This window comes from Lepidochelys olivacea (assembly GCF_965140295.1).
Source record: "Lepidochelys olivacea isolate rLepOli2 genome assembly, chromosome: 9".
In the NCBI taxonomy this organism is placed as follows: Eukaryota; Metazoa; Chordata; order Testudines; family Cheloniidae; genus Lepidochelys; species Lepidochelys olivacea.
In genome coordinates, this window is record NC_140419.1 from 12,211,471 (window position 1) to 12,228,062 (window position 16,592).

The following is a 16,592-nucleotide window of genomic DNA, read 5'->3' on the forward strand; positions in this document are numbered from 1 at the left end:
GGGGCAGGAATCCTGGGGGGCGGGGGTGGGCAACGACCCCCTAGTGGGGTGAGGAGGGAACCAGTTGTTAAGATTTTGGCAGCTCATCACTGAGTTGGTACAAGTGACAAAACAATAGTAGCTTTAAAGTATTTTCAAGGAGAAGTGACTTTTAGCTGGTTAAGATTCACATTTCACAATTATTCATGAGAGCAAGCTTAAATGTGCCTTTCTTTCAAGTAGCTATGCTAGTGAAGCCACCAGGTGAATGTTTTTGGAAAGTTATCACAAAAGGGGCAAAACAATTATTAGCATCAATCTGCTGAAAAACATTTAGGATGAAATTCACCCCTCTATAGAGGATTAACCTAAGTAGGTGCAAATTAGGACTTAAATTGTACCTAAGTATTACCTTGGGATGAATTTCACCTTGAGTTAATATTTGCAGTAATTTTTTTTGAAGTATTTGCCCAGCTCTAGCCAAAGTGAAGCTTTCTGCGCTTAAGATATTTGTTTTTCGAAATGACATTTGTTCAAAGGGTCGTTGCAGGACAATGGATGAAGAACAGGAAGGAAAGTTTAATTAACCCTGAATCCCTCCCAAAGTAATACAGGATGTGGGGAGGTGGAGAGAAGAGGGTTAGATGATTCAGTTAGATCTTCACTTGTTCTTTAGGAAAGATGTAGAGTAGAAGTCAGACTAGAATTTGATTTTATATATACCCCTCCATCATCAAGCTGTCTTAAGACACTATTCAGCCAAATGATACCCATTTTGGCCTCCCCACCCAATGTAACTCTGCCAAGTGTTTTTAAAGGCCTACACATCTTCAGTTATATGTTTTCTACTCTCTTTCCCCCCCCCCCCCGACTTAGGGAATCACTGGGGTCAGTCTTCATAGCATTGTTAGGAACTGGGTCAAACCTTGTTATGGGCTGAGTTGAAACTCATGGGTGTGAATGTGTCTTCACTTAAGTTTGCTATAAAGGAACTGTAAAGGGGCCTCACTTCAAACAAGGCCTAATGGAGTCTGCCCAAACCTAGCACCATGTTGGTGGAGGATTGGTGCACACACGAAAAACTGTGAGAGACTAGGGGCAGAGCAAGAAAGCAAAGCAGTAGCCTGTGTGCCCCTGAAAGAAAGCTAGAGAGAGATTCTGGGTTTTTGGGGGCTGGGCTGAGAGAAGCTTGGGCCTATCAGCAAAGAAACTGCTCCTTTTGTTTTTGGTTGCTGCTGAGTTCAGAGAAGCAGGACTTTGTATCACAGAGAACACCAGACTCTATCGTTGGTTTTTACTCCCAACTGGAACAGCCCCTCAAGGTCCTGCACTTTGACTAGCCACTTAGTTAGCAAAGGGACAACAATGATACTCCCCCACCCCTTTGAGTTAGCAGCCATTCAGATGAATGAACCTGTTCACCCCTCAGAGTTTCAGGCTCTCTGCAACCTCAGGCAGAAGTCTCTTCATTGTTTACACTCACTATGCTTTGTTTGTTTTTTTCTGTATCCATAACAGACAAAGACGCTTTTGTCTGAATGGAAGCTGAGACCGAAGAACAACTGAGACATCTGTCTATTTGCCCCGCCACCCACCATTGACTAATATTTGCACACAGAACCTCACATTTTGGGTAAAACTGCATTAGATCATGATAACATAGGCATTCTATAGGTCCCCATGGCATTTTTTAAGCACCCAGCAACGTTCTAGACAGAGCCTTTACATCAGAACTAGAACTGGTCAGAAAACCAAAATTTTTCACCCCGAGAAACTTTTGTTCAAAAAACCTTTATTTGAAAACTTTCTGTTGAAAAATATTAGTTTTCCCATGGGACGTTTTGAATCAATTCGAATGATTTTCATTTCAAACCAACATTTTGAAACAAAACAACCTGGGGCTCAAATGAAACAATGTTTGAAATCAAAATGGAAGAAAAGGTTTCATTTCAAAATGTCGATTTGAAACAGAAATGTTCATTTAGAAATTTCCCTTGGGAAAACTGAAATTTTCCATCAGAACTGACATGTTTCTGCCAATGTTATTGTAGCTGTGTCAGTCCCTGTAGAAGAGCTCTGTGTAAACCCGAAAGCTTGTATCTCTCACCAACAGAAGTTGGTCCAATAAAAGATATTACCTCACCTACCCTGTTGCTCTGATTTTGCTGCCAAGAAATTTGGTTTTGAAAGAACTGTCTATTTCTGTGCGGAAAACTTTCCACATACAAAATGCTGACCAGTTCTTATTAGAGCCTGTTTTGACTGAGGGAGTGTTGGCCAAAGCATCAGGTTTATCCCTGATTCTCCCCCCTATAAAATGCTCTGACTTGTAGAAGTTGCCTTTGGTTCTTGGTGTTACTATTATCATTATTGTTATTTTTCATTAAGCACTGAAAGTACTTTTCACTACACAATTCATTAAGGAAGACAAGTCAAGCATCAAGCTATTGTCCCAAATCATTATTGTCTGTGTTCTTCAAGGCACTGGAGCGCTTGGTCCTACAACGTATATTACCCAACCTGGAGAGAATTTTGAGCCCTGACCAAGCCGGCTTTCGGCAAGGCCGTAGCACATGCAACCAAGCACTCACGCTGACCACATTTGTTGAAAATGGCTTCCAGAGAAACTTAAAAACAGGCACTGTTTTCATAGATCTAACAGCGGCGTACAATACGGTATGGCACACTGGCCTGCTCGTGAAGGTATCATGGGTCCTGCTACCTTGGGTCACAGGAGTTGTTGAACTGTTCCTCCGCGATAGGCAGTTCAGAGTCCATATGGGGGAGAAGGCAAGTGCTTGGAGACGACAGAGCAATGGTTTACCCCGGGCTCTGTGCTTTCTCCAACCCTGTTCAACCTTTACATCAATGACCTGTCAACAACGGAGTCACAAAAGTTCATTTACGCAGATGACATCAGTTGCGGTACCCAGGCTCAGCCGTTTCACGAGCTTGATGCCACCTTAAACTGGAATATGACAAAGTTAGCTGACTACTGTAAGACTTGGTGCCTCCAGCCAAGTGTCATAAAAACAGTCTCCAGTTTGTTCCATCTTCACCAAGCCAGCACAACCCGAGAACTGAATGTTTATCTGAATGGTCAGAAGATGAAGCATGAAGTAGAACTGATCTATCTAGGTGTGACCTTAGACTGCACATTGAGTTACCACACCCACCTGAAGAAGACAGCAGCTAAAGTTAAGACGCGCAATAATCTTCTTAGCAAACTGGCAGGTTTGTCATGGGATGCTTGTGCTCCAACTTTGCGGAAGTCACCTCTTGCCACCTCGTATTCGGTGGCGGAGTACTGTGCACCAGTTTGGAGTCGATCGTCACACACCAAACTGGTGGATATGCAGTTACATGCCGCCATGTGCATCATCTCTGGCACCCTGCGTCTGACTCCACTCCCATGGCTTCCAGTTCTGAGCAATATTGCTTTTCCTCATATCAAACAAGAGGTTGCCACTAGCAAGTTACTGTAGAAAGTACATGCCAACTCAAGCTTGTCGCTGCACAATGACCTTTTTAAACCACCAGCTGCATGTTTGCCATCATGTCACCCATTATGGTCTCATCTGCCACGTCAGGATGTTTGGGCAGAAACACTCTGGTGAGAGGAATGGATATCTGTTATAATCCCCAACCAGTCTCTCATTGCCGACCCCACAATTTGCCCGCCTGGTTTTGACCTGCCCCATTGCCAGTGGTTCCTGTTGAACAGGTTCTGGACTGGGCAAGATCTCTGTGCATCCAACCAGTATTGCTGGGGCCTTCGTGACAGCCCTTTGTGCAGCTGTGGTGCAACACAGATGATGACGCACATTGTCGATAAATACCTGCTGACTAGGTTCAGCAGTGGCCTAGAACTGCATCATGCCACTGAAGATGCCATCACTTGGCTAGACGACTATGCACATGCGAAATAAATAAGGAAGACAAGGTCTCGGAGCCAAAGTGCTTTCAGTCTAAATCCATGATCCAGCAAAACATATGAGCACCTGCTTACCTTTATGCACTGGGGTAGCCAGACAGCCAGCCCCCCCTCTCAGACCAGCATTGCTGGGAACACAAGGGAGCCAAAACAATAGGGCACTTAACATCAATTGCAGCACAGCCTTTGAAGCTGTGATAAGCACAGGTGTGCTGCTACAATGTGCCTCTGGGAACATATACAACGATTAGGCTCACAGCAGACAGAGAAGCTGTGACAGACATGGCTCTTAGCCCCTACTAAATAGCGTGATGCACACACCCCAACATCCTAGGTGGGAAAATATTTACCCTGATAAAAGGAATGTCCAGTAGTCGAAACTTATTGTTTCTCTCCCTTGCAAGTGTAAACTACTCTTGCCAGAGCTGGCGTTGCCCAGACAGACCAGCCCCAATTTGGCATAAGAAAGGAGAAAGAGAATAAAGGAGTACAGAGGTATAAGTATGGGACCTACAGCACCATGATTTTTGAGTGCTTTTCACTATCTATCTGCTGGTCAGATAATTGACAGCCTCCCAAGGCTTCTGCAGCTAAGAGGGTCCCTAAGCCTTGTCCCTTATTCGTCTTTCCGTGGAATTGAGTGACCAATCCTGGCTTGGCACCGCTGGAATCGAGAGATGCAAGGAGGGTAAGAAGCACCCACACCTGATCTCCTATCTTTAGTGTACACATATTTTGAAACAGAGCTCTATACTTTGTTTTCTTTCTTTGGGATTGTGGCTTCAGTTTTGTAACTTGTTTGTGTGTGTAACATCTCTACATTTAAATAAGTAGGCACTAGCAATTTTGTAACCACATGATTAGAATCTAGTTTAATAAATTTTGGTAACCATTTGTGCATAAGCCTGACTTGTTTCTCTGGTTTACTGTAAAGCAGCCAACACAATTAAAGAACCTCAGCTGTTTTGGCTATAAAGCCTGGCCATTAGGTGAGAGTACTAAGAATCATAGAATATCAGGGTTGGAAGGGACCTCAGGAGGTCATCTAGTCCAACCCTCTGCTCAAAGCAGGACCAATTCCCAATTTTTGCCCCAAATCCCTAACTGGCCCCCTCAAGGATTGAACTCACAACCCTGGGTTTAGCAGGCCAGTGCTCAAACCACTGAGCTATCCCTCCCCCCCTAGCGTTGAGTTGTGCCGCCTCCACGGGGCAAACTCTTGGGGCGCCTGTCAGTCAATCCTGACTGCCCACTGTGAAGGAGCTCTGAGCTCTAGCAGTTAAAGTCACGGGTGTGGAGAGGCTCTTAGTGCTGCCATTGGGGCACCTGTCAGTCAGTGTTGACTGCCCACTGTGAAGTAGCTCTGAGCCCCAGCAGTTAAAGTCACGGGTGTTTAGGACCTTGGGGCATCCGTCAGCCTAGCCCGGGCTGCCCGCCGCGAAGGGACAGTGCGTCCTAGCAGTTAAAGTCAAGGATGGTATAAAACGGGCATAGCTGGCACCTCACCAAACATCCTTGGCCATCGGCTAACAATTGGCTACACTTATGACTACTCAGGTGCATGAAGTTAAGCAGGTGCTTAAGAACTTTGGTGGATGGGGCCTAACTTAGACAAACTATACTGATCAGACACAAAATGGTGGACCAATAAGATCCAATCTCTAAACAGTGAAGATTTCAAAATAATTTTCTCCCTTTCTCCTTCTTGGTGGATTATCACAGCAGAAGCGAGTTTGAAGCAGGGATTTGAGAGAACAAAGGGTGTGATTGCGATATTAGACATGTTAGATGAGCTCTGTGTGGCTTGAAAGCTTGTCTCTTTCATCAGCAAAAGTTGGTCCAATAAAAGATCACCTACCTTGTCTCTCTATGTTAGAAGACAGACTATTCCATGCACCTGGGACTGAATGGAGAAGGCAGGATACAGGGAAAGCAGTAGGTCAGATGGGCTTGTACATAGTCAATAGATACTTGATAGTTTAATGTCTCTTCCAAAAGATGGCCTCTGTAGGGGACTGATCCTGCTCCCTATGATGTCAATGGGAGTCTTGCTATTGTGACTGATACTCAGGGGTAGATTTCTCTCACATTCTCTGGGGTGAAGTAGTGGAGTTATATCTCTAGCATTCTACTGCCATCACTTGATGTCCCATTGGTCCAGAGTTGGCTACCAACAATACACAATGACTAGGGCCCTACCAAATTCACAGTCCATTTTGGTCAATTGCACGGTTATAGGATTTAAAAAATCATAAATGTAATGATTTCAGCTATTTAAATTTGAAATTTTATTATGTTATAATTGGAGGGGTCCTGACCCAAAAAGGTGGTGTGTGTGTGTGTGTGTGTGAGATCGCAAGGTTATTGTAGGGGGTGGGGTTACAGTACTACTACCCTTACTTCTGCACTGCTGCTGCTGGCAGTGCTGCCTTCAGAGCTGGGCGGCTGGACAGCGGTGGCTGCTGGCCAGGAGCCCAGCTCTGAAGGCAGAGCCACCGCCAGCAGCAGGCAGAAGTAAGTCATGGTATGGTATTGCCACCCTCACTTCTGCACGGCTGTCTGCAGAGCTGGGCCCTCAGTCTGCAGCTGCCATTCTTCAGCCGCCCAGCTCTGAAGGCAGCGGCGCAGAAGTAAGGATGGCATGGCATGGTATTGCCACCCTTAGTTCTTCACTGCAGCTGGCGGGGAGCTGCCAGGGCTGGGTGCCCGGCCAACAGCCACCACTCTCCAGCTGCCCAGCTCTGAAGGCAGTGCAGAAGTAAGGGAGGCAATACTGTGACCCCCCTAAGATAACCTTGTGACCACTCCTGAAACTCCCTTTTGGGTCAGGACCCCCAATTTGAGAAACGCTGGTCACTCCCATAAAATCTGTATAGTATACAGTAAAAGCACACAAAAGACTAGGTTTCATGGTCCATGATGCATTTTTCATGGCCGTGAATTTGGTAGGGCCCTAACAATGACACATTGCACAGCCACTTGAAAGCATAGTACACTAAGCCACACTCTGGGACTTTCACCGTGCTGTAGATTCACACGTGGCTTGCTGCGCTCACTGTGCAGACAAGCCCTAATGTGCCTGAAATGCAGGGACTTAAGTAGACTGAAAAAAGCAGGTCAGTAGAGATGGGTTAACAAGTGCATTAACCTTGGTCATGGAGTAAAGTGCTCAGACCAGTGTTTTATGGGGGAATCAAAGTGCTCAGGTAACTGAGATCAGTGACTGTTAGTTCTAATACAGTTTTTACAACTCCTGCCTGCAAACATATTAATGAAGGCAGTGCCCTCACCTGAAAGATAGGGTCCCAGTACATAAGAATGGCCATATTGGGTCAGACCAATGGTCCAGCTAGACCAGTATCCTGTCTTCCAACAGTGGCTAATACCAGGTGCTTCAGAAGGAATGAACAGAACAGAGAATCATCAAGTGATTTATTCCCCCATCACCCAATCCCAGCTTCTGGCAACCAGAGGCTAGGCACACTTCAGAGCATGGTTTTGAATCATTGCCCATCCTGGCTAATAGCCATTGATGGATTTATCCTCCATGAACTTATCCAGTTCTTTTTTTGAACGCTGTTACAGTCTGGGCCTTCACAACATCTTCTGGTGCAGTAATGGGACTAGGTAACTTAAAGAGGCTGACTGAACATCAGTTAAACTTCAGAATCATTAAAAATAATCTTTGCAGTATGAACATTTCCTGGAAAGTGATAAGTGTTTTGTTCACCTACAATAATTTTTATTCAGCTTTTTGGGCCGACAGAAATGTAGACAAAGCCAGTCTATGTATTTTGATCCTTCCATCCATCCATCCGAGCCAAATCCTTAAAAACCAACCAACCAACCCACCCACCTACCAGTAGAATATACAAATTCAATCATTTTTTCTGATATTTGCCAAATTTTGTATTTGCCAAATACTTTGCCAGTTATTTAACTGGCAACATACTCAAAAACAGTGAATCAAATGTATTTAATAAAAAACTTTATTTCGCCAATGGGTTAAGTTAATAGTGTTTAATACGTTCTGCTCTACTTCTCTGTGCATCTCTTCTATTCTAATTTATAGAGCATCTGTTACTGTAGGATCTGGACATTATATTAATAACATGCATTACATGCTATATTTGCTGTACCAGTCTGAGCTCTAAGGAAGTGTGCTGGTCCATTGGGTATGCACACATCTTAGTATATGTCCTTTTATTTAATGTTAACAATTATCTTTATGACCTTTGAAGGAAATCTATATTTAGGATTTGAGAAGACAGGATTTTGGGGCTGTAAGAGTGTGACTCATCACTAGTGGTGCCTTGTGGCCAGGCAGGGTGTTGCACGGCCTTCCCCTCAATTGTTTCTGCCAAATTGCCATTCAGGCTTCCTGGTAGCCCACAACTTCTTGTGACATGGCCCTCAAGCCAGGTCATAAATAGTCCCATCTTTTCCCGGGTAAACCAAGAGTCCAACAAATAGTCCACTGACTTCACACTGGGGCCTCAGTCCGACTCTGGACTCATTAATACTTGCCCCTGGTATCAGGGAATTTTGATAGAATTTAGATACCCATGTCAGGGTATTTCCTCAGTGGGCCAGTAGGGGAACTCAGGTCTTCCCTCTCCTCTGGGCGTTAGTTCAGGGTCCCTTTCATGAGCAGCCAAGGCTTGACTATGCAGATCCCTTGCTCCTTCCTGGACCATTTCCTACCTTGCCCTGTTGTAGGCTTTTCCCATATACTCCAGGGTTCTGTAGGACTAATACAACTTCTTGCTGTGCACAGCAAATGGCTTCCTCTGCTCAGCTCTGTACAGTGACTAGGCACTATCAACTATTATTGTATATAGCCCATCTGCATGAAGTCTTTTTTACTCTCCATATCTTCAGAGATATGTAATTTCAGATCTTCCAGGTAAGCAACCCCATCACCTTCAGCTTTCTCCTACCTACTAGCTATTCTTATGGTACCTTTCTTTTAGGGTTGGTACTGTTGTTGTTATTTAGTTGGATTTAGTTGCACTCCTGGGTCCAAACCAAGATCAAGACCCAATTGTATTAGGCATGGTACAAACACATAGTTAAAGACAGCCGCATATCCCAAAGAAATTGGATTTTAAGTAGAAAAGACAGATGGAAGGTGGGAGAGGAAACAGAGATGAAGAAACTTGCCGATGGATCACATAGCAGGTCAGGGGCAGAGCCAGGAATACACGTCAGGTCTCCTGAATTCCAATTTAGTGCCCCATTTGCTAAACCACACTGCCTCAATGTGCCAGTCTTCTAAGGTCCAATACCCAGCCTAGGTGCTACCACAGGGCACACACCCACTCCAAGTAGCATGGAGTGCATCTGTTTCTCTTTCTCCAGCATTAGAAAGTTTGTTCCAAACGTATTCTGTTTTGTCACTGAGCAAATTTTAATGAATGAGTTTTGAACAGCTCTAGCTGTACATCCCTAAGCCCAGTGTCACAATACATTAAATTAGGGTTTGCTGTAACTGTATTCTGACCTGCGAACCATCTATGTTGTTAGACTTTCTGTTTAGTTAGTTGTGGATGAAGTGCTGCCACCTATTGAATATAGTAGGAAATAGTTTTCTGCAAATTAAAATCACACAGGCCTGTATTAAAGCAATCATCTGATATGAAAATGTTAAGTGCTATAAGTCTAAATCCCCTCACAGACTTCAAACTAGTCAATACCAGCAGAGATGGGAAGGAAGTGGTTTTCGTGTCCCATTAAAATTTTTGAGATAATGAAAAATGTTCCTTCGTGTCCTGAATCAGGATGAAAAGTTTCACCAAAATAAAAATAAAAATAATATTTTGGGATAATCAAAATACTTTGTTTTGATTTCAACCATTTAAAATTTTAATTTAAAAAAACAAAACTATAATTAGCTTATCTTTTGAAATGAAGTCATTTTGAACTGGAAAACAGGAATATTTTGTTTCAAAAATGTCAAAATGAAACCTTTTTGAGTTGAAAAATTGTTGAAACTGACCCTTTCCCATGAAAAGTTTCAACTGTGATGATTCAGCATTTTCTGAGCGAAAAAATGTTTCATCAAAAAATTCCCCATCAGCTCTAAACGCCAGATGAATAGACACATGTATGCAGCATAGTTTCTGCTGTGTTTCAAATTACATTGTTTTTTTTCCTCAGCAAGACAACACACATTTCTTAATACAAGTCAAAATACCTAAACTCCTAAATACCCTTACAACAACTGCATATTTAGGATACAAAAATTAAGATAAAGGCACATTTAGAACTCTATACAAGAATCTCTGCTGCTCTGGGGTGTGTCTCTGAGTGTCAGATCATTTACATTAGAGCAGCAATTTACTTCTCAATGATGTCAGTGATGCAATATCAGAATTTTACTATAGATAAAACTATCTGCATCTCAAAGATCTTTCCAGATACGCATATCACAAGAGGGAAACAAGGAACAGAAGAAGGGGTGCAAATGGATAAATGGAAATGGGCTGGATTTCTATTGGCGTAAATTAGCATAGGTCCATTAAAGTCAATGGACCTGATTCTACTTGGCACTCAGGCTCATTCACACTGCCGGGGCCTTTATATAAATGAGAATCAGATCCATTGAATTTATGCTGGTTTACACTAACAAAGGATCTGGGACAAAAAACATATACACTTCACGAAGCTATGCTTTGGATAGGCAAGGAATACAGAATACATCACCTGTTCTTACTTACTTGCCTATACAGCACCAGGCACACAGCTTGCAATATATAAGTAATAATCACTGTCTCAACTTGTGTGTAGACAATCTAGGAGGCAGGATGCCACATGAGGATATATTTTACTAAAATAACTCTTGAAATGCCTTTGTTAAACATAATTTTCAGTTCAAAGACATGTGCCTTTGAAAATCTCTTGCTTTGACACGTCAGGTGGAGAGACAGTAATGTGTGATATGGCATGTGTCAACATGTTTGACATCATGCAAATTACACTTTACAACTCAGACATAATAGAACATGATGCTTTTTGAATGATTTATTGGTGGAAAAGAAAAAACTCTGCATTATTTTCAAATAAGTTTGGAAAATAACAAAAGCAGTTGTCAAGTAATTGCAATCGATTATTAGACAATCACATGGGATTATAACAATTACCATTGCTTTGCTTTTGAAGGTGGATTTCTCTTTAATATTTCAGATGCTGTTTTTACTATATGATTCATTTCTTCCCCTTTTAAGATATTTTCTGTTTCTATTTTCCTTCTGACTTTAATAACCCACTTTATTGTTTTCATGGTGACCAGTTAAATCTTCTCATGTGGCGTATTCTGATGAAGGAAGTTTAAAACATTATTATTATTTTGATCCTTTTGTGTACATCTGGCTGCTCTGTTTGTTCTTCTTTGTTTCCTGCTGAGTTCCAAAGTACCTTTATTTTACAGGTGGTTATTTTTTTGTTTTGTATAGTCTTCTCCATAGATACCATCTAGCAAGCTGGTAAATTATTTTTTGTAACCCTGGGTTTATATGATTGGCACAATTTCTCTATTTTACTATACAAATACAGCTCGATTGTTGAAAGTTCAGGTGCAGGACATAAGAGAACAATCATACAATCATGCTAGACACTTATAATAGTGGAAATCTGAGCTCTTTTTCTCCAGTTGAAAATATAGAAGAAAGGAAAGGAATAAATACAAAGGGCCTGATTCTACTCCTATTTATACAGCTGTAAATCTGTTGACTTCAGTGGAGTTACTCCTGTTTTATGCTTGTGTGTGTGAGATCAGAATCTGACCCTTTATCTTTTATACAGACTGTGGGTTTGATTCTAATCTATTGAACGGGAGTAATTCCACTGAAGTCAGTGGAAATACGTTGTATAAAACTTGTGCGAATGAGATCAGAATCAGGCTCCAAGTTCCCAGCACAAGCTATTATCTGTGTGTTAGTGGCGATGCTAATTTACAGTTTAATTGCCTAGATCACTGGCTCAAGGTTATAACAGTATCCCATTTTTAACTAACATAGTAACTTCTCTTTCACTTTTGCTGTTTTTATTAATAATTTCCATACACCCAGCTTACACACTCTTCCTTGGCTCAGGGTTGATAGCCTTGGCGGTGATTGCTACTGTCTCAGTGCAATTTAGAAAAGGCAAACTGCTGTAGCAAGAAGCATATTGGAGGCCTCAGTGGCAGAGGGAGGACGTGTGATGGAAAGTGAAGCCAGTGTTCAATACCAGCATTGACTGCTGCACTGGGCAGAGTGACTCACCTCTTCACACATGGATTTGCCAAGTTAAATACAGTTTAACCTCTTAATCCCCCCCATGAAATTGGTGGGTTTACAGATAAAGTTTGAGGGCTGATGCTGCAATCCTTAGGTAGAACTTCCGTCAACTACAATGGGCATTATTATTGCTATTACGAGAGCACCTAGCTGAGATTGGGGATCCATTGCGTCAGGCACTGGCCAAGCACATAGTAAAAGACATTCCCTTCCCCAAAGATTTTACAGTGTAAATAGACAAGACAGCCCAAGGTGGGAGGGTAAACAGGGCACAGAGAGGTGCAGTGACAGACAGGAGTAGAATTTAGGTTTCCTGAATGCCATATTCACTAGGTCACATTGCTGAACAAGTAATCTAGGGATCTCTTGCAAGTAGTTAACTTTAAACTCTAGGGAAAAATTCTGCCCCTTGTTACACCAGCCTGTAGTAACTCCATTCCTATCATTGCACCAGTGTGAATGGGAGCAGAATTTAGTTCATTATAGAAAGCTGCACAAAGACTTCCAAATATTTTTGAGAACTATCCATTCAGTTTCTTATATTAATTAATTCTGATTGTGCTCACTCACCTGTAACTGCTTTCCACAAATGCTCTAGTGAAAACATTTACTAGCAGGAATGTTTGCAGCAAAAATGGATTATGAGCAAATAGTGGAGAATATTCATGGAAAGCGAATTTTGAAAGTGTTACTGTTAGTAGTCACACGAGAAATCTGATTCTAAGCCTTATGCTAATCCAGTCAGAGACCAGAAACATACTATGCAATCTATGTGGCCAGTCAAAACTAACCAATATGGGTGAAATTTTGAATATCAAATACATGCACCACAATAATCTACAAAGAAGGATTTGGCAGAATTATTTGGTGAACAACACGGAATAAATAATAAATCTGAGAAAGTTTTAAACGGTTTGCAGATATTGTTGAAAAAGAAAAGAGGTGAAGTTTTTGAAATAGATTATTTGCTGGTAATTATTCACCCAGCTCCAATACATACACATACACATATATATATACACATATCCCTTTGCTATTGTAACTGAAAACTTGGCTGTACTGTATCGATTCAGATCGCAGCAAACCTGACCAATTGACACAGGCAGACAGGAAAACTTTGGGGCAAAAGTTTCTGTCACCAAATCTTGTATTTCCTGCATGCATGTAGAACCAAACTGTATTGACATTATAGGATTATAAAATAGGATCACTTACCCTGTCCACTTTGAATTACCATTAAGGCTTCACGTTGATATTTCCAACAGAGCAACTGCTTATTTTATTAGCTACAGATATTCATTGCACATCTTGAAAATGCCTTTTGCACCATGTCTTTATTATAGGATTCAGTACAGCTGAGCAAATATAACTACTATAATATGTACTAAATACAAGAAGATGATAATACCAGGATAAACTCTGATTATTTATAGTGTACATGGTGAAGGAAAAATATAGAAGTTCTTTGCACGTAGGAAAAGAAGGGAAAATGTATTTAAACTCTACCATGAAGGCCAAGTGAACCTTGTTGAAAGGATTACCATCCCCACAACCTCTAAGTAATAGACCTGAGCAAAGGCTTACATATAATTCTTTCCTTGGTATATTTCAGGGCTGGTCCTCAGTTGGAATTCTTAATACTGCGGTCAGCTAGGAAAAACAGTTGTTTATTTTTTGGCAATTAGCTTCAAGTAATGCACCCCACACCCAGAACAGCTTAATTTTTTCCACTTACCCCCATTTCTCTCGTGGATGTTTGAAGCAAAGGTTCATTTTGTCCTGCGGCAGAACGGATTCTGTGCTGCTGTTTAGTATTGTCTCACCTAGTCATAAAAAGTATCCTGACCAGAAGGAAGTGGAAAACAATACGTAAAACAAACGCAGAAGCCCAGGAGGAAAGCTACACCCCAAAGACCAGCACTAATAGCAACCAAGAGAGAGCACTCCTCCTCATTGCTAACTTTTTCCAGTGGTGCCTCTGTAGTTCTTTTGGAAATTAAATTCTTTATGATGTAATTTCTGTTGTAACATTTCCTCATTCCCATTGCAAACAATTTTTCACAGTTGGTATTGACCCAGAATAAACTATTGGATGCAAGGTTTTTTTTTGTTTTGTACCCAAATAAGTAAATTAAAGCAAATTAAAGCAAAATATAACTTAGAGGCTGTATCAATGCCAGTTGACATCTTTAAGAGCATACTCGCAGGGAGGCAGTAATTATTAAAGGTGCATTCTTCCATAATGTGGTATTTGAAAGCCCTCCCTGAAAACAGAATGATATTTTAAATATCCATCTACGGGACAGTTTCTTGCTGGACAGACCAGGTATGGGAGAATATGCAGGCAAGTTATGGCTTGATTTTTAAAAGACTGATGAGCAGGCAGGGAAAATATACTAGACTGACCTTGCTGTTTTTGCCTTCTCAGTATTTCTAGCACCAAAAGGCAACTGCAATACAGGAGACTTCATGATTTCACCTCTAAAGATGCCAAGGTCCCTTGCCCTGGGATTTTTTGCAGTGCTTAAAGTCACTGGGTGTAATTCTACTCCCCTGCTGATTTTTGCACTGGCATAAGCCCTGTCAACTCCAGAGCTGTTTCTCCTGATTTACCACGGGGTGCAGGCCCGGCTCTAGGCACCAGCAAAACAAGCAGGTGCTTGGGGCAGCAGAGTTCTAGGGGCGGCATTCCGGCGCCGGCCATGCTGCCCCTAAAAATGTGCCCCTGCCACCCCAGCTCGCCTCCGCCTGCTCCCCTGAGTGTGCCGCCGCCGCTCTGCTTCTCCCCCCTCCCTCCCAGGCTTGCTGCGGGCCAAACAGCTGTTTGGCGTGGCAAGCGTGGGAGGGAGGGAGGAGAAGCCAAGCAGCGGCGCGCTCGGGGGAGGCGGCGTCGGTGGTGGAGCGGGGGCGAGCTGGGCCGGGGAGCGGTTCCTCTACCCCCCCTGGTACTTCCTGTGCTCCCCCACCCCTCGCTCACCTCCACCTGCTCCCCTGAACGCGCTGCCTCTCCCTGGGGGGGGGGAGAAGCGGAGCGGCGGCATGTTCATGGGAGCAGGTGGAGCTAGGGCAGTGGGGTTGTGGGGGGAGGAGGCGGGGCTGGGGACACTAAAATAAAGCAGGGGCGGCCAAAAATTTTTTTGCTTGGGGCACAAAAATCCTAGAGCCGGCCCTGCCAGGGTGAGAGGAGAATCAGGTCCATTGTACATGTGTGTAGACATATTTGCTGTATAGAAACATTTAGCACTGATATTTAATATACGTCTGGGAAAAAATACAAATAATTTTCCTTCAGATGAAATAAATGCTTCTGACAGTCAAATTTTTGCCATACACTTACTCAGATTCAGGAGGAAAACTAAAGGCTGAATCATATTTGATAATGCCCGGAATGGTTGATCCTTTAGTAGGATCTTTTATCTTTAAGGATATAGGGCCAGATTCTCTTCTCACATTGCTATAAATCTGGAGTAACTTTGGTGAAGTCAGTAGAGTAATACTGAAAGTAATTAAGTCATGTCACTTACCAGTCTAAATGATGTCAGTGTCACTTATCTATTGCCATATACACTTAGTAGCCAATCCAGACAAAAAGAATTAGGTTATTAAAGTGTTTCTGTGCCAGTGTTCAGCCATGGAAAGCAATTCACAATTATAAAGTTATAATTGGTATCCAGTGACTTCTTGTTCTTGCATGTCGTAAAGGTACAGTGTCTGCTTCCCGATCGTCATGCACAGCACCTTGGTACTGCAGAGGGTTGCTATGGGGTAATGCACAGCAAAGATTTCTTAACGGTGACATGAGTAGACAGATTAAATAATTTAGTGTTTGTGAAAGGTGCCAGATTAAGTTCTAGGGAATTAAGTCCTCTGTTGATGCACAGAACGAGGGCAGCATAGGCAACACCAATGCAATATTGTTCACATTGCATGCCAATGTGTGTTGCCCTAACCCGGAGGCAATACCTCCAGAAGTGAGAGAGGAGTCTAGTCTCCACACCTAGGATTTTCAAAAGAGCCTAAAGGATTTAGTTGCCCAAATCCCATTGAGTACAATAGGAGATGGGTGCCTAATTCCTTTGTGCTCTTTTGAAAATCCCAACCACCATCTCCTCAGTGTACTTTTCAGACAGCCAACACGCTTTTTCGAATGAAGGTGTTAAGTGGACCCATTTCTACTTGGAGTGCACCGTCAAATCTTTTCATCCAGATTACCAAACAGCCATCGTTCAGTTGGTGATGACTTTGGGAGACTACCACCTGAAGTTGGATATGAACTAGTATCCATTGGGAGTCCTGCATGAGAATCTGAGGGCAGAATTTGGCCTAAGAATTATACTGTGTGATATTACAGCATTATAAAATGAAAGAGAGCTATGTTCAGTTAAGAGGCAGTTTTAGTT

General features: G+C 42.5%; 1 protein-coding gene across 1 annotated transcript in view; it reads right to left on the reverse strand.

Moving 5' to 3' along the window:
- LOC311525996 (calcium-activated potassium channel subunit beta-2) overlaps positions 1-14,032 on the reverse strand; it is a 230,120-nt gene extending 216,088 nt beyond the window's left edge. The window contains exon 1 of the mRNA XM_084638576.1: positions 13,928-14,032. Within this exon, the coding sequence (XP_084494702.1) occupies positions 13,928-13,965 (38 nt within the window). The 5' untranslated portion in view covers positions 13,966-14,032. The remainder of the gene's footprint in view (positions 1-13,927) is intronic.
- Between the last annotated feature and the right edge of the window lie 2,560 nt (positions 14,033-16,592).